Source organism: Argiope bruennichi, chromosome 5 (assembly GCF_947563725.1).
Source record: "Argiope bruennichi chromosome 5, qqArgBrue1.1, whole genome shotgun sequence".
NCBI lineage: Eukaryota > Metazoa > Arthropoda > Arachnida > Araneae > Araneidae > Argiope > Argiope bruennichi.
The window spans coordinates 81809722-81832300 of record NC_079155.1 but is presented as its reverse complement, the minus strand read 5'-3'; the positions used below and the strand labels follow the sequence as shown (position 1 = coordinate 81832300).

General features: G+C 24.8%; 1 protein-coding gene across 1 annotated transcript; it reads left to right on the top strand.

The window, feature by feature from the left end:
* Nucleotides 1-236: 236 nt before the first annotated feature.
* On the top strand, nt 237-22136 carry LOC129968848 (maltase A3-like). The gene is made up of 10 exons (XM_056083136.1): nt 237-499; nt 3276-3455; nt 5793-5950; nt 6895-7020; nt 10906-11028; nt 12531-12646; nt 12729-12924; nt 14643-14828; nt 16932-17054; nt 19041-22136. Exons 1-10 carry the CDS (start codon nt 406-408, stop codon nt 19467-19469), a joined length of 1731 nt encoding a protein of 576 aa, XP_055939111.1. The 5' UTR covers nt 237-405; the 3' UTR covers nt 19470-22136.
* Nucleotides 22137-22579: the final 443 nt, after the last annotated feature.

Genomic DNA, 22579 nt, shown 5'->3' with positions numbered 1-22579 from the left:
GGCAGATAATTTAAAATCTTTTTTTTGATTAAAATAATTTCATTGAAAAATTACATTTTTGAAATTTTTATGTTTAAATTTCGTTACTAAAGTTTATTCAAGTTTGTAAATAATTTTTCTAAACGTTTTCATAGTGCAACAAATTTCGAAACCAAATAGTTAATTTTTTATATATTTTTTTTGCATCTATTGTCTAATAACTGCATCCGTAAAATTCGTTGTTTTGGTTTGTTGTAAGTCGTGAGTTCGTAAACAAATAGAAAAATTTTAAATTTTAAAAGGCGTTTCATAATTATAGCGGCTGTTACACTTTTCAAACTGCGAACTTACATTGAGGAACAGCTTTATTTTCTAATTCAATAATTATGACGATGAAATCGTACTGAACGGAATGTATATTTTAATATGGCTCTAGAATGGTGGAAAAAGAGTGTTATTTATCACATTTATTTACCTTCTTTCAAAGACAGTAATGAAGATGGCATTGGTGATTTTCAAGGTTATTTCATGTTTTCCTTTTTAAATAACATCTGTGTCTTAACATCTGTCTGTCTGTTATCTGTCTGTAACATCTTCTTTCTTTCAATTTTTAAATATAATATTAGTTATTATTCGTATTATTAGAATAGTAACTGCTTTGCTTGTGTTTTTTCATTTATTATTATTATTATTATTTAATATAAACTAATTGTTATAGGAATTTCGTCAGCACATCTATTTTTAATACATTCCAAAACAATTATGTAATATTTAATTCAATGATTGTCTAAATGTTTTTTTTTAAAGTATGCTTGTTTCAGAAACTGTAATATTTTTAATTTAAAACATAAGAATAAAATAAAGAAATATAATTAAAATGATACAAATTCCAAACATCACAAATCTAATTTTTCTCATTTATAAAGCATGGATAATTTATATATTAATTATTATACTTTATAATTACTATTTTTTTCCTCTTTGAAGATAATTTTTGAAAACTCATTTTTTTCTCTTCTGATTTGTATCTTGAAATTCAATGATATCCAAGGGGTGCATCCTTTTTGAAGGTTGATGCCTACTTGCAAACTTTGAAAAACACCATATTGCATGCAAATCATTTCTGTAAAAAGCCATGCATAAAGTTGAAAAAAATAATTAATTAAAGTTTGTAGAGAGATGAGAGTCTTTATGACTTCATTATGAGTTAGATGAAAATAATAGACGAGTTTTAGGAACAGTTATTTAAATATTTTCTAAATACCACATTTCACAACACAAAACAAACACGGAAACACATAACACTCACTTAGAATATAATATACCTTGGAAAAACCTTTCTTTTAATAAAAAAACTTCTTGGAAAAACATAATTTTTAATACAACAGAAGTAATGCCTTCTATTGTATTAAAAAAGAAGGTAATAAAGTTATGTAACCACTATAAGATGTATTTTATGAATGCAAATTATGATATTACAAAAGAAATGACTGTTTAACTTGAATTGTGTTTAATGTGAATTTAATTAAATGAATAAAAACTGTTTGTTCTTCAAATTCCTTATAGAATATTTATATAATAAAAAAAGCATATTTATGTATTTAATGATTGCTTTGAAACAGAAGAATCAAGTATCAGTCTCTCTGCTAGACAGAAAAATTTTAGCCTATCAAAACTCACCAAACTAACTAATATAATAAGAAAAAAAGATCAACACACTTGATGACTTAATTATCTGTAAAAAGTTACAATTTTGCACCATGTACCCAATTTTCTTATTCTGCCAAAATTACTCTTTAATTCAAATTGTTGTACAAGCCAGCTACTAAAACCATACCCCTAGAAGTTGACAAGTAATTTGATATTTTGCTATTTCAGTTTGTCATAATATTTATTATTTGAAAACTGCCTGTGTAGATATTAAATTAAAATCGATAAAAAGTATCTATTTTAAATAGGCAAAGGGAGATAGGGGTGGGAAGCTGAAATTTGTATTGCTTAGAAGCTTATATAAAGAAAAATTCAATCCTGATACTCACTATGTCACTTATTGTAAACAGTTTTTCCCTTTAGTTACCTCTTAAATTATGAGTTTTATTCATGAAATAAAGGTATTGGTTAAATTAACACATTGCTATAAACAACAGTTATACTTTTTTAATTTTTGGTGATATGGAGGAAAATAACAACTATAGTTATATAGCATATTAGAAATGGGAAAAAAACTGCATTTCAGGGTGGAGTTTTACAATTAAAAGTGAGAGGAAACAAATTAAAATTAAATAGAAAATTATTTAATCTTTTGGAATTATATTTCATTTACATAGTTTAAATATATTATTATTAGCAATATCTTGATTCTAATTTATTGTTTTCTTGCATTGAATTTTAACTGAATTGTTCCAATCTATTAAACTGTTGGTTTTTACATTAGGTTTAGTAAAGTTTGTTTTATTGAATGATCTGATGAAATGCATATGTCTACATTTCTCATTTAGTATTGCATTTTTATGTTTACATGATATAAATTTTGTATTGCATATTTTTAAGAGTGAAACTGATAATGTTATATGTTACAAATCTGGCCAAACTATTTATTAATAAAAATTCTAATGATATTTAATGAAAGACATGAGCATATAAAATAGCTCATAGATTTCTGTCTCTAGTTTACTGACAAAATTAAAATATTCTGAAGCTCCTACATTTAATAGTTATATTAGATATGGACTATTGTTTAATTTGATAGCAATTAGTACAGATTATGTTGATCAGCTAATTAAATAGTCATTTACTTATATCCTAGCTGATATACCAAACTTTGTTCTGTCTTGGACATTTTAATCTATCTATTCTGTTTTGCTGTTCATGTGAATCTTGAAAATACTATATTAATTTAACTTGGGGATTCTGAAAACTTTTTCACTTAAGACTCTTTTACAAGAGAGAAACATTTTACAATCCTATTTTCAAACATTTTTTTTTTTTATCACAATCTGATAAATGAGTAATAATTTGCTTAAAATAATGTGTAAAGCAAGCATAAATTCAAAAATTTGAATTTAAAATGGTTATTTTGATTAATAATGTGCATAATTTTCTGAACTATTTTTGCTTACAAATATTAATGAATCAGAAAGAAGTAAATACTATAAAAGTATTCAGAATTCTAAAATTACTCTTTATGATCCTTAGTTTAAGATATCTGAACTTGTTCTTCAATAGTACTAATATGAAATTTTTCAACATAAATGGTATTAAAGTATATCTAAAATAAAATTTTTTTATCTTCCTAGGTCTGATTCAAGAGCTTCGTTATTTCAAGGATCTTAGAATTTCAAACTTAATGTTGAGCCCTTTCTATCCGTCTGCTATGAAAGATAATGGATATGACATTACATGTTTTATAGATATTGATCCTGTGTTTGGAACAATGAATGATTTCCATTTATTTATGTTAGAAGCGAAAGAACAAGGTATAAAATCTAATTAGAGTACATGGTATTATTCTTTTAGCTGTGTTCTAGCATTAGATAAGCTTGAATGTTGGCACTATTCTGTTCACACCATTGTAACAACAACATCCAGTTTAATTTCGTATATAATTAAAAAAAAATCTTTATTAATCTTTTCATTTTATGAAACCAAAATTTTCACTGATATTTTCTGTTAGTATATAATTTATTAATGTTTTTGGATATAATTATAATGAACCATTTCACTACTGATACGACCCAAACAGCTGTGCAAATTCTATACTTGGAGGCTGGGATTCAGTTTTGTAAAATGGGTTATCACTAAGACTATCATCACTTTAAATCCTGCAACCCTCATTTGAAACAGAAATTGGCATGCCAGTGTAGAATTTTTATAATGGTTGGTCCAGGTTTGTAGCGAAAGGGTTAAAGAATTCATAGCATAATGCCAACACAGGTTCATTGGATTTTCATCCAGTTGTAAATTTCTTATTCCCATATTTCTTATAATCATGAAGCTGATTAAATTAAATTTAAAATAAAATTCTGGAGTAATTTATTTTAGATTCTAATATTTTTTATTTAAAGATTCAATATTTAGGTATTGATTCTTATTTTTATTATGCTGAAACATTGCACCCCATACAATTAATGAAGTAATTTCTTTTTATTTGCATTGGTAATTTCTCTCTATAAATCTTTTATGTTCATTAATTGTTAATATCTTCAATTTTCTTACTATCTTTACATACAGGAGAAATGTTACTTTTTTTCTATTTTTAGGTTTTGTATTATTAGGCAATGTTGTCACAGTTAAAAATTATATGAGACCAAATGAATTTTAGTATTGTTATAATAGCATCTATAAAAGGCAGTTCCTTTGATTACTGTTCTAAAATGCAGTGTTCTTAAATTATATACTTTTTTAATTGGATAAACTGAAACTTCAAAGAACCTGATTGTGGTTGTCAATCTTATCTTGTATTTATATTGCAATGAAGTATGATGTTCATATTATTTAATATGAAAATCCTAAATGCAGAATTTTGAGAAATAATACTAACTGTTTGCAATAATCTTATGTATAAAATGTTGCTTCTCATTTCTTTACTTTTCTGCATACTATTTTTTCCTTTTATTACCTATTATTTATCTTATTAGGAAAACATATGATGAAAGAATATATACCATTTCTATTACATTAAAAACTCATAAAAATGACATTAATTTTTTCTTTATCAACATTTTTCTATATTGTATGGTTTTAAATACCTTTTAATTTGTTTTCCTTATAATTTGGTAGATGATTTCTTTGTGATTTATATGTACCATTTCTCTAATAATATATATACCATTAGAAATCATAAAGTGTTTAAAAATGAGGAAAATATTCTAAAAATTGTAAAATTTGTCTTAAAATATAAAAGCTTTGATATTTTTTATAACTATATTTTAAAACAGCATTGACTTGCTTTTGGTGCAACTATTACTATCAGTTAAGTAAGGTTAAGGCTATGGAATATCATTGATATATTTTGTAAGAAAATCCCTTCTGTTAAATTTTAAGTAAATTTTAAAGTATTAAATTTATGTTATACCAGCTGATAAACTTGGCATTGCTGAAAATTTAAATATTTGTATATATAATATTTTAAATGTAAAAACTAGTTTTGTCTAAATTATTTTTATACACACAATCCTTTCATGACACTAGAACATTTGATTGAATTAACTTAGACCTTCGTATCTTGAAATCATTTGAGTTGAAAGGTGTATAAAATTTTCATTGTAGCTTTTTAAGGTATCAATAAGTAACTGCTTTAAAACAATAAAAAATGTCCAAAATCTATGAAACTTAAATTTCAAAAAATTGTGGTTGAGTATAACCATATTTTAAAGTCAGCTGAGTTAATTAAAAAAAAAAAAAACAATAACAATTAAAGATAAAATTGTACAGGAAGCAATTAAATATTACCAAAAAGGTAAAATTTTGAATTTCAAGATAATATTAAAATATTTCGTGTAGAATAATTTCCTCAAAGTTATTTCAGAAAAATAACAAAATTTCAGATAATTTCTAATTAATTGAATTCTTAGGTAATTTTTGCAATTTGAAAAGTTGATGACATTATTTCTCTTGTTCAAAAGAATAAGCTTGCAAAGTTTGATTGAGAAGGTGTGGATGCTCATTTGTGTAGAAGAAGCTGTGGAACATGAATATATATATAATCACAATGATTTTTATTTATATTGAGATTTTTTCTTGATATGATTTAAAGCGTAATGTAATTGTTCTATTTTAGCCTCTGGAATAATTAAATTTCCATTTCTTTTTAGATCTAAATATAATCATTGATTTTGTTGCAAACCATACCAGTGATCAACATCCATGGTTTATAAAAAGTATTAATAAAGTGGAACCTTTTACTGATTTTTACATTTGGGTTGATGCAAAGCCAGAATCTACTGAAGAACCTTTACCACCAAATAATTGGGTATGTAATATATATATATACTCTAGAAATTAATTAAATCAATAGAGATAGTATAATTCATGGTATTTAAAATACTAACCATAAATTCATGTAGATTTTCTTTCCTGTCTGACTATAACATTAAAATTCTCTTATGATCTTCACTCTAAATATGTAATTATTCTAATTAAAAATTGTTTTTTAAATTTTTAATTCCAGAATTAGTTTTTAAGGTATTCAGTTTGGTCTATATATATAACTAATTGGTTAAAGTTATTGGTCTTATTGATAAATATTTGATTATTCATATATTATATATTTATAAAAAATAATGGTATTAAATTTTAGTTTTTTCTTATGGAAAAAAAAAGAGCTTAAGTGTGTGGTGCATGTTGCACAGTTAAACCTTCTAAAACTTATAGCTTTGTATTTTATTATATTTTATATAATTTACCTAATAGCTCAGATCTAGATAAGACCGAAGAATTTGAATCAAGAAAGTTTAATTTCTAATCTAGTGATGCTCTTAACTTGCATTATTTGAAAATTGTTAGATTTATGTCCATTTTGTCAATAAATTGCTTGTTGTTGAAAAACACATACAGGGCCTAACTATTGGAACTTTCCATTCAAACAAAACACAAATATAATCCAACAGTACCTGAATGTTCCCAAGAAAGGCAGAATATCCTCATGCATAAGCATTAAGCTAGATTTCTAACCTATGGAATTGCCTGGGTGTCTTTGTCACTTTGACCAATGAAAGCTGTTCATATTTAATTTTTGTCATGAATCTTTGAATCATGGATTTAGCTAATTGTTAGGTGAAATGATCAAAACAGTATTCTATTATTAAATTATTTGTAGTTTTTATGTTATACTACTGTATTATTAATGTTGATCTGTGAAAATTTTTATAAAAAATATGGTATTGATACATTTTATACTTTTCTAATGTTTAATAGCTTAGTGTATTTGGAGGATCTGCTTGGGCTTGGAATGATCAAAGAAAGCAATTTTATTATCATCAGTTTTTGCCAGAACAACCTGATTTGAATTATCGTAATCCAGCAGTTAAAAGTGAAATGGAGGTAACTATCTTGCCTTAATAATTGTTTGTCATATCTTTAAAGAAGTTTATTTACTTTTAATAGATTGAGACCCTAAGTTAGATAAATATTTGAAATGTATTGTCATTATAGATTTTTTTAAATAAGGCTGGCCGGCTAAAATTTTACAAACTTTGTTTGTAGTCAAAACTCTACAATGTTGCTTTTAGCATTTCAAATGTTTATAGTATTTTTAACATTTTTCTTTTATTTAATTAATAGCATCATTTGTAATAATGTCTCTAGTTATAGATTTTGTTCCCATTTCAATAAAAGAGACTAAATAACAATTTTATAATTTTAAAATGTAATTTAATGAAATTATAATGATTAAAAGTATGTCACATTAATGAAAATAAAGATTATTAGTTTTTCAAAATAGATTAAAAAAAATTTTTGAAAAAAAAAAACATTTTTATTTTTTTACATATTCCTTGGAAATCAAGAAAAAGAACGTTACTGATTCCCAGTGCAGACATGTGAATGCTTGTTATGCTGAAAAAAAAATTATAATTGAACTTAAGTTTTTCTTTTCTTTTTTTTTTTTTCTTCATATTTTCTCCTATTTTTTTTACACAACCTATTACGTAAATCGATTGGCTAAAAGTGCCCAATATGATTCAAAATTTAATGTTCTTGAGAACTCTTGATATTAATATCTAAAACAGGAATTATGATTTCTTTTTTTTTTTTTTCATTCAGAATCAATTAGTGGGAAAAGAATTATGTTCAATTCTTTTTTATGCAGCTGTGTTTATTTATTTATTTATTTTTTTTTCATTCTGATATTATCTCTACTGAAGAATTATTCCGAACTAAATTTCGCATTTGATAATTTTTTTACTATCCTTTTAAAAATTATATCTGTTTCTAGATATATGTCTTTACTTTGAACTTGAATGTAAACAATGTGGGATATAGCAACAAAGGCTGCTATCCCCTAGGGCTGTTTATATTTTCCTGTTGATCCTTTCAGTTTCAATGATGCCATTTGGAATAATCATATTTAGTATTATTATTGTTCAGCATTTAAACCTACCTCTGATACCAAATGAACATCATTACCAATTTTGTCTATTAAAAATTTGTCTTTTTGAGATTTATTTCATCAAACAAAAGATGTTAAAGTAAATATATATATATCTTTTTAATATAATGCAAATGAAATTATAGGTCTATTTCATTCTTATTATTTTTAAATATGTTAAAATATAGCTTAATAACTGTCAGAAGTGTAAAAATTTCCCCTAATGTATTTACTACATTATTCTAATTATCATGCACCATTAATTATGAAGCATATAAGAACCTTGATCTATTACTTCTTTACAACATCTTCATTCACTAGGTCTGTATGCATATTAAAGCATTCTGACACAATAAATAACAGAGTATAGTTTAATTACAATCAGAGGTGTGGAAAAATTTCCTCTGAGGTATTCACTAATTTTCTCCGGTATTATATGTCATTACTTTTATTTTTTATTTTATTCTTTAATTTAAAAATAAATTTAATTTATTTAGGGAAATCATCTTTCTTGATTTTACTAGCTTATAAATTAATTTCAAATGCAACACACTTTAATATTATGCATAAATTTTAAATAATAGATTTGAGAAAAAAAACTTAAAAAACTCAAAATATTTTTAATAACAAAATGAAAAGATTATTTGTAACTATATTGAAATTGAAAAATGCAATTTCAAATAAAAATTATTTTTTCTTAACGCTGATTACTTTTTGAAGAATCACAAAAGGCAATTTTGAGCACTGGACTGAGCAAAGGCAGGAGATCATTATATTGTGATGGTAATATAAAACAAAAGTGATATTTTGGAAAAAAGGAGCTTCAACTTCTTGAAGATATGATAAGGAGCACAAACACAAGGACAAGCAGGAATGTTAGATGAGGTCTCAAGTTACGGAAGGTATCATCGGCGATGTGGCAACAGGTACGGAATGTAGCAGATATCGCATTGGCCAGCAGAATGGCATGGCCAGAGGAGGAAGGCAGGCCAACACTGAAGCAAGTGGCCGAGCCAGTACGGAACTATTTTCTGAGCTTGTCGAGCTGCAGAGGTACAATGCAACATGAAGCCCGACCTGCGGATTTAATTTCAATTCTTTTAATTAATTTGACAATTTTGGCACAGATACATCCTGTCAACTCTCAAAAATGTAAGCATATAATTTTTGAAGCAGAAGACAGTTTCGAAAACAGTGAAGAGACTTTCGATTTTTGAACTTTGTTTTATTTCTGTCCCAGGTACCATGGTTTTTTTTTTTTTTTTTGCACAAGCAGAAGCGCAGAGCACTACACAGAACAACACAACACAAAAAGAGGAAAAGCTCATGAAAAATTTAGCTCTTTGAATATATACTGTGAGGTTTTAATAGGGATTTCCGTCACATATCAATCACAGGCAAAGGAATCGTAGAGATCTTTTAGAAGAATTTGTGCAAGTCAGCAATATTTTATCCCTTCATTCGGAGTGTGGGAATTTGTCAGATTTTAGCGATTCAGCAATTTTAGAACTTGTGTTGAATAAATTAAATAGAAAAAGTAGAATGGGATCAGGAAGTAAGAGAATATTTTAGAATGAAATTTTGCTGAATTGAGCTAAAAATTTAGAAATTAATTAGAATTGAAATTAGTGTTTAAGATATCATTACATATATATGTAAAAATATTTAATTAATCTATATTTTAAAAATAATTTCTTAATTATTCAAATTCTGTGTTCACCATAACTTCTTTATTACCAAGGGTATTCTTTTTCTCATTGCACCAAAATACTGTGTTGCTAGTTCTTTTCTAAGATTATCTTATCTCAGAATATGTTCTCACACTCTCTCTTTTCTGCCTTTTTTTATTCAGTATCCTATATTAGAATTGCCTTTGATTTGATAAAAAAAATTCTTGACAAAAGATAAAAATTGGAATAATTCATTAAATTATGAAGAATAAATATCACTTTACAAATTCCATGACTATTTCATTACAACTTGTTTCATACATATTTATAAATTTTTTTTTTTATTAAAGGAAGTAGGTTATAAATTCGTTAAATTCATCGTTCATTCTTTTGTTGTTTACATAATATTGTAGAAACTCCCCATTTTTAGGTTCTTTGTTAAATCCATGATCAGTGCAATGCACACTCCAAATAGAAATGTGAAAAACAAAATAGCTATTGAGAATACATTCAGAATCTTGTGCATTGAGAAGGAAATTAGCTGAGATACCATTTTCATTTCTGCACATATAGGCTCTGAGCATAGAAAAAAATAAAAACTGGTGTAATTCTGATGTTAAAATGAAGTTTGAATTCAGGTGATTAGAGAATAATTAATTCTAAGAATGAGAATAAATTAAAATTATTGCAATTATATATATATATTTATCAGCATTTTTCCATGCATCACATTAATTAATTTTTTAGTTCAAAATATTTTAAGTAGAACAATATCATGCTTTTAACAATAATTTATTACATAAAAGCAGATTGGATTTTAATCATTGGGTATTTTTGTTGAATTTCAAATTATTCATAAACATGAATATATCATTTTTTAGATATAATTATATCTTACACTCTCTCCATATTAAGCTAATGGGATTATGTATTTGCAGTGGCATTTAATTTTAAAGTTTCAAATATGTATAGGGACATATTTATATGCTTTTTCGTGAATTATTTCCATCATGTTTGATAAAAAAGTAAAATTCACATATATTAACTTATTGTAAACCATTTTTTGTTGTTTTCATAACTATTTAGCATTTAAAAAATTAGATTAAACTTTTATGGCTTTTTTTAAATTTTTATCGTCAATAACTTTATAGAAGCCTGTGTTTCTTTTAGAAAGTTTTACAATTTTGGTTGGATAAGGGAGTTGATGGTTTTCGGATTGATGCTGCTAGTCATATATTTGAAGATGAAAGGTTATTAGATGAACCTAGAGCTAAGCAAACCAAGGCAACTATGGTAATATGTAGTATATTTAATATTATTAGTTTTATTTACATCATCTATTTTGCTAAACTAAAACATTTTAAAAACACCTTGAATTTTTTATGTGCTTTATATCAAATGAGTTAACTATATGTTACACTTTAGAGATAAATAAAATTTATTTTAGAAAAGAATTGTTTTTTCTCAAATGTTAAAAAAAAACACATTGTATTAATAGACATTTAAAACTAAAAAGTAATTAACTGCAATAAAGTGAGTAAAGACTTATATTGCATTCATTTTGAACTCTGATAATAATAATCATTAGTTAATTAGTCAAATCGTCATTAGTTTTAAGCATTGTGAAATAGTTAATATTATGACAACTGTCCTAATTATCAGCTCAACCTTTCTGTTTATTATTTGCAAAATTATATGCAGATTCTCTAATAAAAGATGAAATAAAATCTCCCTAAAGAAATATATTCCTTTGAATATTCCCCTTTAAGGGGGGACATCAAAGAATATAATCATTGAAACATTTTTATTATATTAAGTATGATTATTATTTTCTATAAAATAGGAATATAATATCAAATCAATTTCTTAGAAGAAATAGATGTAAATAGGCATTATATTCTAAAAAAGATGGTAAAAATGTATTAAAGGAATAAATCCGAATGTTTTTATATGAACTGGTACTGATAATTTGTGTGAATACATTCCAAATACTTGTAGTATTATCATTTTTTTTTTTTTTTTTTGCTTAATTTGTGGATTCTCTAAAATACTAAAATATATTTTTACTAAAACAAAAACATTTGAGACCATCCATTTCTAAATATAATTGTGGAACTTTATTTATATTTTGATGATTAATATTAATGATAAGGATTTAACACTAATATAAAACTTTTTATTGTGCTTGTATTATGTGTTTAAAAATATATGCTTTATTTAATTAGAAATTTTATTTTTATGAATTATGGAATAGTGTATGAAGAAGTTACAAAATATCCAAAGTAAATTGCGTAATGCCTTTTTTTTTTTTTTTTTTTTTGGTATTTCAATTACCAACATATCTTGAATTAAGTAAAGTTTTGTAAATTATTACAACATCAAAAATAGAATTTGTAAATTATTATTATTTGTTTGTTTATTACATATAATTCCTGTATGTTACATGTTGCTTTTTTTATTATGCTAATATCTTTTATTATATTAAAGAAATTTTTAATAATAATTTTGTAGAGTTTTATATTCTACAGATAAATGCTTGTCATTAGTTTCAATTATCCTCAGTTTAATTTTTTTAAAAGCTGAATGATTTACACAAAAAAAGTAGTATGTAGTTATCATAGAATTTCAAATGTATTTGATGGCTAGTAGAAAATTTTTAAAATTATGAACAGTTTACTCACAAACAATCTAGTACTTAACATATAATTGAAATATTTACATAATTCAGGTATTAATAAATTATTAAAATTGTGCGGAATTGTTAAATAAATTTTGCTCTTTTTTTATATATTTAGGATGAATATGGATACTTGAATCATATATATACAAAAGGTATGCCTGAAACTTATGAGCTTTTGAAAGAGTGGAGATGTATTTTAGATGCTTATTCAAAACGTCTTAACAAACCAAAGTATGATAATTTTTTTTAATACTGAAGATTTTTTTGAAAGATAAAGCTACCTTGTTTTGTTTACAACTTCCTTTCTATTCAGGATAATGATAATTGAAGGAATGGAGGATATAGAAGATGTTATTCTTTATTATGGTACAATACATGAAAAAATTGCTGAAATTCCTATGAACTTTCAGTTCTACAAAGTGACACCTTCCTCAACTGGATTAGATATTCAAGAAATAATTGATGCATGGTTGAAGAAAATGCCAAAGGGAAAATTTCCAAACTATGTGGTAATTTTCCCTTTATTCTCTTACAAATCTTTATTTATATCCTCAAATAAATTTGGAATCTTGAGATGCATTTTATTATATATATATATATAATCACTGTATTTTTTTGTTCTAACTTAATTTTACTGTTATCAGAAATAATTTTAATGACTATTAATATTTGTGGTTAATGTTTGCGATTGTATTTAAATATGCAAAATTAACAAAATGATTTTGTCTCCTTTGTTTGTTTTGAAATTTATTAAATGTTCCTTCATTCTTTTTGCTTCTAAGTATTGTTGATTTGTGCACAATTTATTTTTGGCAAATTGACTAATTTTTATAACTAATTTTCTTCTGAGATAATTTTTTTTCCTTTCAGTGTTAATTAAAAAATAATTTTTGATCTAATGTTTTCTAAGAGACTAAACAGTTTTTTTTTTTTGCATACATCAAAATTTATCTTTATTTTATTTTTGAAAATTCATTTTAATTGTAGATTTTAGCATTTTTTGCAAAAACATGTTTATGTATGCTTTTTCTGTCGAATTATCAGCCTATGCTGATTTTTTTAGTTGATTTCTACATTTAATATTTTATTTGTTTATTGTGATATTAACTATCTTTAGAGACCAGCTAGCTCATCAGAATAATCTCAATTGTTTGAGTATAATTGTCTTTTCAACATAGTATTTTTAAATTTCACTATTTTGATAGATATGTGGCTTGTCGTATTTAAAAAGTCTTATACTTGTTCTATTCATTATATTATGTATTTGGTAATTCTTTATATCTCACCAAAAATTTGAATTTTAATCTGAAATGGGAAATAATTAAACTTTAACTGGGCTATGAACTTACTGAATTTAAACATAATTATAAAATATATAAGCAAAATCATTCAACTGTGAAGATTCTTTTTTGAGTACTGAAAATATTTCATGATTTTTATATTAACAGAAAGAATTTTTAATTACTGATGCAATTAAAAATATAGTGCAGCACAATGGAAATCGAAATTTCAAATTCAAAAGATGATGCTATATTCATCCAGTTATTTACAGGAAAGACCATAGTGTTGTGAATTATTCAAAATATAAAAAATATCATTTGTCTATTAGTGACATAAGAAAAACTAAAGATAAAATAATTGCAGTAAAAATTATTTTTATTTCATTACAGTGTTTAAAAGTATGGTGCTAAAATGCAATTAAATGTAATTTTTTTTTTTCAATTGCTAAAATAAAGAATGAAAGAAAGAAAAATTTAAGTAAATTAATTTGTATCTTAAAAAATAATTATTGAATTTTTAGATGATATATAAATTATTTCTGCCTCTTTCTATATTTTTTATATTATCAAAGAAAAGCACCAACATTTTGCTTAATTTGTATTACTTAAAAATTTTTTAAAAAGATTCCTAAGTGATCATTCCTTTTTACCATATTTGATCGCTTTAGACCAGTGGTCTGTCTGCTGAGGATCATAATCTTTTATTATTAGTTGAGATTTATGTCTCACTTACAAGTTTCTAAAATGAATGTTATTTTTCAGTTTATAAAGCCTATCAAAATTGTTTTTAATAATTGTGAAAGATGAAAGTCTATTAAAGTAGCATAATTGTGAAAGAATTTAATATATGAAATCAGTGTGTGCTTAAATTTTTTTCAGTAGAGATTAAATGAACCAGCTTTTTAATTAAATGAATTTGAATGAATTGAGTTTCTCCATTCTTGTAGATAAGCTCCCATGATTTTCCACGAGTAGCATCACGTGTGGGCAGCATATTGGCCAGTTCTCTTCAAATGATAGTGCTATTGTTACCTGGCATTCCTATTTGTTACTATGGTGATGAGATTGGAATGGAGAATGGTATTATCAGTCCTGAAGAAATGAAAGATAGTTTTGCTCTCAGAACAAAACCGGTATGTTTATTTTTAAAAATCATTTTATAATTTTTTGTAATTTTTGCTATAATTATTTTAGATTTTGAAGTGCATATATTTAAAACATCTTAACGTTCTTTTTTTTATTTGAAACTCTTAAACCGTAGCTTATTCTTTGCTTATAATCTTTTTCAAAATTTTCTTTTAGTACCAATTTTGGTAAAAGTTCTTTACAAAATATATCATAAAAATTGTGGAACTTCCTAGTCTTATGAGCACTGTTGAGCTGTTTGAAAATTAGTTTTGTGACATTTATCTGTTTTCATGATAATAATATTTATAAATTAATAGTATAATGTGTATTGAATTCAGGTTTAGAAAGTAATAAATTAATGGATGTTGTAATAAACCTGCTAATAATAATAATAAAAAATTTAGAAATTAAATAATAGATTAGAAGAAAAATAAGCATGTGGAAAAATATATTTGCATGAAATATTTTGGAGGAAAAATCCAAGTTGTCTTATTTGAAAAAATATAGTATTCTTATCTTTTGTAAAATAAATAGATATTATTTGGTAGGTTATAAAACTTAGTTATTTTTATATAAGAAGAAAATCACATTTAATCTCCCCCTCCCCTCCGGAATATGATAGTGGCATGAAAGTACTTTTAAAATCTTTATTAAATGTATTTCAGTAATGTGATTAAGATAATCAATCTGAAATATTTCAAATTTCATTAGTTAATGTCATCAAATTTTGAAAACAAATTTTATTTTGATATAGTCATTTCAAGTAGACATTTTTTACACATCATTTGCAATGCTTATTACATTTTTTTTTAAACGATTTCTTTGGATGATTCAAATTACAATTAAATAATAATTTAAAAAAAGAGAGAAACAAATTAGAGATTACAAAAAGTGCAAGTAGTATTTGGAAATGATTAAATCCCAATGTGTCCAATTTCTTAAGTAAAAGAGGTAGAAAATTAAAATGCAATGAAATTTTGATATATCATTAATACACAACTAAAAGTGGCCAAAAGGAAAAAAGATAAATGATGGAATAGATTATTTTAAAATGTTGTCTTTGTTAGAAAAATCTTGCATATCAATATATCATCAGTATGCAGTATATAAACATAATTATTTGTGTTACAGCAATGATTTTTTTAAAACAATTATATAGCGTTAAAATATCTGCCACTTTTAACTATCTTCGGCAGCTGAAAATTTAAACGTAATACTGAATACAGATTTTTTATTTGTATTTATTTATAGCCAGTAAATATGCATAACAACAATAGCTATAGGTTCTTGAAAAGCGCTCAAATTCTAAAAATGTTGTATAATGTTTATAATACTATAATCTTTAGTAACTTAAAAATTGTGTTCTGAAATTAGTTTTCAGCAATGTTTGTTTTCCTACAAATGTGTTTGGAAACCATAATATGTCTTTTATGTAGGCTATAAGCAGTTTAGTCAACTGCACTGCACTTTGATTTCACCATTGATATTTATTCTTTATTGTTAGGTTTTCTGAATTCTATTTTATGCACATTGTGTAAGTGCAGTTTGTGTTATTGCTCACATTTATTGCACTAAATTAAGATTTTTGATATAAATTCATCTCTTTTAGCATAGTGATTGGATATTGATATCATTTTTGAATATCACTTTAATTATACATAACAAATTCCATGTACATTATACCTCCTTTTTACTATTCATTTAATTTTTTTATATTAAGTATTTTATTAGTACTAATTTTATCCTTGTTAGAAAGATAAAATAAGTTTTAATATATTTTTTATTTAATATTTTAATGAAGTCTGTTCTTGCTATAAGTTCTCATTAAAACATTAATTCATTTATGATACCTATAATTTACTAACAGATATTTTAGGAAAAATGATATATTCTATGACCAGAATCAATGAACTTTTGATGCTTCAACATATTTTCTTTAATTAATAAAAATTATGAAATGATTATAACTGATTATATAAAATATTTCTGATATTTTTACTTAGACAAGTTAATGGCTCCATTTTTATTGTATTTTAGAATTCCGAAAATGCTTATATTTTCCAAATTCAAAGTTTGTAGCTTCTCAGAATTTAATTCTTGTTTTGCAGTCAAATTCTCGTGATCCAATGCGAACCCCTATGCAGTGGAATTCTGGCATTAATGCTGGATTTACAAACTGTGATAAACCTTGGTTGCCTATTAATACAAATTATAGATTTCAAAACATAGAGGTAAGAAAGAAAACTTCAATAATATAATCCTGCTCTAAAAAATCTTTCCTTGTGTCTATCTATTTGTAGTTACTGTCCTGTTTTTTTTTTGGGGGGGGGGGTTATATTTATTTCTTAATAAGTATTCGTTTATTTTTACCATTCCTATGATAAATTGCCAAAAAAGTAAACCAGTGCCAACCATCTTGGTAACTCCTTAAGTGTAATAAAGTTTGGAGAAAATCATCAAATAAATTCGTTGATCCTAAAAATAAACAATCACTTAGTGTTTTTAAAATGTGCTTATATGATGTTTAAAATATATTTGGAAGATTTTAAGAATTGACTTGGCTGTGCAGAGTTTGATACCACAGTATATTCCCTTACTTGAAATTATGACATGACTTTTCACCAAGTGTCTACAAAGATTGCTATTATTGTTGGATTTAGATTTGATGAAGATCTAAGCTATTCAAGATATTAGGTCTTTTATAAATCCATATAAGTAGTACATTAAGTATATATGATAACTTAAACCTAAGAAATTGGACGCCTTGAGCAATTGGTTGTTTAGTTCTATATAAATCCAACCTTAGTTGCTGTATTCTTGAAAAAAGTTTTTATCTCAAATAATGAATTATTGTGATTGAATAGGAAGTAAAAAAGGTACGTTCCTAATTGGATATGCTTGTACTGTTTTACTATAAATTTACAAAGAAAAGCATTACTGCTGAAACATTCTTTATGAGTATTATAAATCACTATAATATCAATTCATTGAATGTCTTTGTTATAAATTAAGTAGCAATCTTAGATTGTATTATGATGCAATGCTATAAGCAACAACTACAAAATATGCTACAATATTATTTAATAGTGCCATTTTTAACTTGTATCTCATGAGAACAAATGGATACCATTTAACTTTAGAAGTTGAGAATTGAAAGAAAACATTAATTTTTTGTGCACTAACAGCAAATTTCATTCCAATCACAGTTCAGTATTTTTTTATCATTATATCATACTGAGATGAAATAGGTATTAAATACTTTAATAAATTAATATTGTTATCTGTTAAAATTTCATGCATATTGAAGAATATCAGGTAATTAGTAAAAATATTTAGCAAAATTGTGAATTTCTTTGTATGTAAATAAGATTTTAAATTGATTAATTGAGTGTTTTTATTAATAATAAGTGAATGAATAGCAAAAACATGTGTTAAATCAAATTGGATTTTTAGTCTGTCCAGGGATTAAATATTTGATGTAAAAAAATCAATTTAATTTTGCGTTTGATTGCTTTTTAAATTTAAAATTGGCACTGATTTAACAACTGGACAAATAGCACTCATTCTTTAAAGTTTTATTTAATAAATTTAATGTTTTATCAGAGGAAACCAATTTAGAGGCAAGTGTATATATTTGCAACACTAAACTGTGTTGTCTCTTAAATACTAAATACCTAAATTGTTATCAGTATTGCATTATACCTAAATTGAGAATTTTGGATTTTCTTCACTGTGTCTGTTTTTAACTAGCTTTCCTTAGTATGTTATTGAGGAAAAATGATATAATTAGTCTGCTGCTGTATAAAATAGTATTTTTAATGAGTTAATTTTTTTATATATATTTCTGAATCTTTTAACTCTTGGAGTTTTGTTTAAGACTTTAAAGACTCAATAAAAATGTATTTTAAAAAATATTCTCAAGTGTTTCAAATAATTGCATTTATGAAATTGTGTAGAAATTCTTTGAATTAATAATAGATCTAACAAGCATTTAAAAATTGGTAACTTTATACATGACTGTCATTTTATTTTAGATACTGATAAATTTTATCTTAAAGATAAAAATATTTTAGTATGTATAAAAGTTGGGCTGCTAAACTTTCTTATTGTTTCATGAATTTCTCAATTTTTTTAAAATAGAGATTATTTTTGCAATTAAACATTATATAAAAATTAATGTTCGGTTCTAATTCAAATTTTAAAAAATTATTTTTCAGGTTGAAAATCAAGATGTTTTCTCTTTCCTACATAATTTTAAAAGGCTTGTGAAGCTTCGAAGAGAACCCTCAGTGCTGTTAGGAACATGTGAATATGCATTGGTGGATATGGACATTTTTTCTTTCACCCGCTCTATAGTTGGGGCAAATTGTTATTTAATAATAGTTAATATGAATGAGAATGCTATATTAGTTAATTTAGCTTCTAAAGTACCATCACTACCCGAAACTGCTCGTTTGATACTTACAAACCCACATTATTATGAAAAAGTTTTATCAAATAGAAGTGAATTAAGTAATTATGCTGAAAGTAGTACTTCTAGTAATGCCCGGAATTCAAATCATCCTGCAGAAAACCAAATATTTATTGCTTTAAATAATTTAAAATTAGAGTCTCATCAATGTATGGTTCTTTCTTATGAAATATAAAAAATATGTAGAGCTTTTTGCCTTGCATTGCTTTTTAAACTTACCAAAGTTTTCCAAAGATCAAAATATTTTAAAGCATTTAATTAAAATGTGTGTGACATATAAAATTTGTAGGATGTTTCCTTTCTTAATCACTGCACTCCACCCTTTGTTTCTGGAATATGCTAAGTGCCAATTATATCAAAGGGTTTGCTGTGTACCAGAAAGATCACTGCTATGTTTTATATATTCATTCACAAAGGTGAAAGCTGCATCTGAGCTAGTGTTTGTATTTGAGTATTATGAGAAATAAGGAAATTGATTCAAGCTTATATTGCTTTTCACTTCCCATCCCATTCCATAAAGGTTGCATTTCTAATATCCCAATACATTGATTAAATAATTCTGTTTTTTGGTTATCAATATATATGTGTATACATACATGGTTTTCAGGATCATTGTGGCCCAATAACTTATTAATAAACCACTATAAATATAGTTCTAATTAGAAAAATATTTAAAAAAATATATTTTATGTTTTTTAAGTAAATAAATCTTTTTTTGAATTAATTACAAATTCTAATTTTTTTATGCAGTCTTCCTGTCCTATCAGTCATATTTAGTAAAAAAATAATTATTGCTATTAAGTTAAATAAAATTCATTTACAAATTTATTTTGTGGAACAATTAGAAAAGATAATAAATTGACACATAATTTCAATTTATAAACGATACATTAAGGTCTCTTTTGAGGATCTCTTAAGAGATCTTGAATTTATCTGTAAAATTAATCTAAAACAGTGATGCTCATTGTTTTATAAATTGGCAGAAAAACTTTTGGATAAAATGCTACCATGTCAATATTTTACTAAATATGATTGATAGGATTAAGAGATTACAAAAAATTTAGATTTCCTAAATTTTTGAGAAATATATTTACTGACACAAATAATAAAAAATCTAATTTTTCCTGTCAAGAATTTTTCCAATTGAAGATATATGTCTAACTGTTGTGGTTTAGAAATTAGATATTGGCCCATGAATAGAATGGACACCTGAATATATATTTTTAAAATGTTCATTGGAAATAATATCTAATATGTTTGTTTAATTTTATAGCAATTGAACTTGCTTAGTTTAAAATGCAATGATAATAATCTTTTTTTATTTACTTCTCCACTTTAATCATTGCTCAGTAGCTAATTTTTAACTATTAGAGAAAAGTAATTTTCTACTAAATGGGTAAAAGGTCTAAATGACAGAAAAACAAAATACTTCACGTTGTTTAAATTAATAAATACACTTTTTAAAAAATTATGATGTCTAGATTTTTAAATATAATTCCTATAAGTCATACAGAGTAATTTTTTTTTTTTTTTTAACTCACTAACATTTTTAACAAGAAGAAGTTCAGCACTTCCATGACTAAAACTGAATGTGTTTAAATTTCTTAATTTTTGACAATTTAAATGGCTGCTTTGATGAAAATTTAACAATCAATGACCATTTGACTTTGATTAGTTTAAAGTAATGAAATTTGGTTGCAAAATTATGGACTTATTTTTATTTAAAATGTTAGTGTATCAAAAATATTTAACTAAATATATATATAAAAAAAAACTATATATAAATTTAAGTTATTTAATTTGTTCAGCAGTACTCAAACAGCATCTTTAAAGATTTCATCAGAGTTTTTTTTTTTTTTCCCCGCTTCTTTCTGATTGAAAGTATTTGTCTGCGTCTAAAGATTTGGAAATTAGTTATTGAGTGGATTTTCTTTTTATATATATTTTTAAATTTGAATAAAAATTAATTTCTTTGTTTAATTTATTTTCATATATCCAACTAATAATCCAAATGAAGTTCATTTTTTCTCATGTATTCCATTTAGTAGAAATAATAAAAGTTTTATTATCTGAGTTAGAAAACTCAAATAATAAATAAGGGTTAATCAGTAATAGATATACCAGTTATTTCCTTATCATTAACTTAGAGTGGAGCTTTATTAAAAAATGAACACTAAGTATTTAGAATATATTTAAATAATTATAAATGTTTAAATAACTATTTTGTTACTGTTCAAAAATTGAAATTTTACATACAGGAAATAAATTTCATAAGCTTCTGAAATTTAAAGAATAATGATATATTTTTATTCTGGAGATACCAATAAAAGTTATGTAATAAGCTTGTGAAGATACATATTTATTTTTACACAAATGAGTGATTGTTCACTTTTATTACATACTTAGAAAAGATGTTTTTATACAACTTCCGTTTTTTAATACATGTATGAATTTGTCTCTAAAAATATCCATATTTATCACTTCTCTTCGTAAGTATATTGTTTGATTTATTGCTGTTGTTTATAGTTTGCATGGAAACATTTTTTTTAAAGGAAAAGAATTTAAAAACTCGGCAGGAATTCCTTATTTCTATATAATTGCTATTTGGAACACATTGCAAGGTATTATGAATTGATATTATTTCTCAGGGAGTGTTTTTATGAAATTGTGTGATTTCAATAAACTCATTTAGTATTTTGTATTTCAAAGTATTTCTAGTTTATAAGCAGCATGATAGCGCTTTGCTAGCTATATTTAATTGATTTGTGAATTTTTATGTGATATGTTAGGCCTATTTTTTTAAAATATGAAAAGCTATTTAATGCATTCCCTTCTTTTAGAGGAATTGGAATTTTTATTCCTATTATTTATTAATATTTATAAGTATTTGTATAGATAAATAAAGAGTATTTTTCTATAGATAAATTTCTTGTTTTGTGAATTACAAATTTTATTATTTAAAATTGTATTTAAAATGCTTTTATATATATTTATAAAAAGTGTTTTTCCTGAGAAAACATATTAACAAATTAAAAATTTTATTTCAATTCATATTTTTAATTTAACCCTATGAGTCCTGACCTCCCAATATCGACCCATTCGACAGGAACCTGACTTACTTAGGCACTTTGGGGCTATTAGATAAGTTGAAGGGGTGAAAAGTATTTCTCAACGAGTGCACCATGCGCTACATGCTCGCTATGAGGGGGGTTGGCGATCACTGACAGTGATTTATTCGCTTCTTTTCAAGTCATATCTGTGATTGCGAAGGAAAAGGACACATCA

Coding starts and splice junctions, on each gene's coding strand:
- LOC129968848 (XM_056083136.1), top strand. CDS start 406: ATGGCTCTAGAATGGTGGAAAAAGAGTGTTATTTATCACATTTATTTA. Junction 5,951..6,894: donor CTTTACCACCAAATAATTGG/GTATGTAATATA, acceptor AATGTTTAATAG/CTTAGTGTATTTGGAGGATC. Junction 14,829..16,931: donor TTGCTCTCAGAACAAAACCG/GTATGTTTATTT, acceptor CTTGTTTTGCAG/TCAAATTCTCGTGATCCAAT.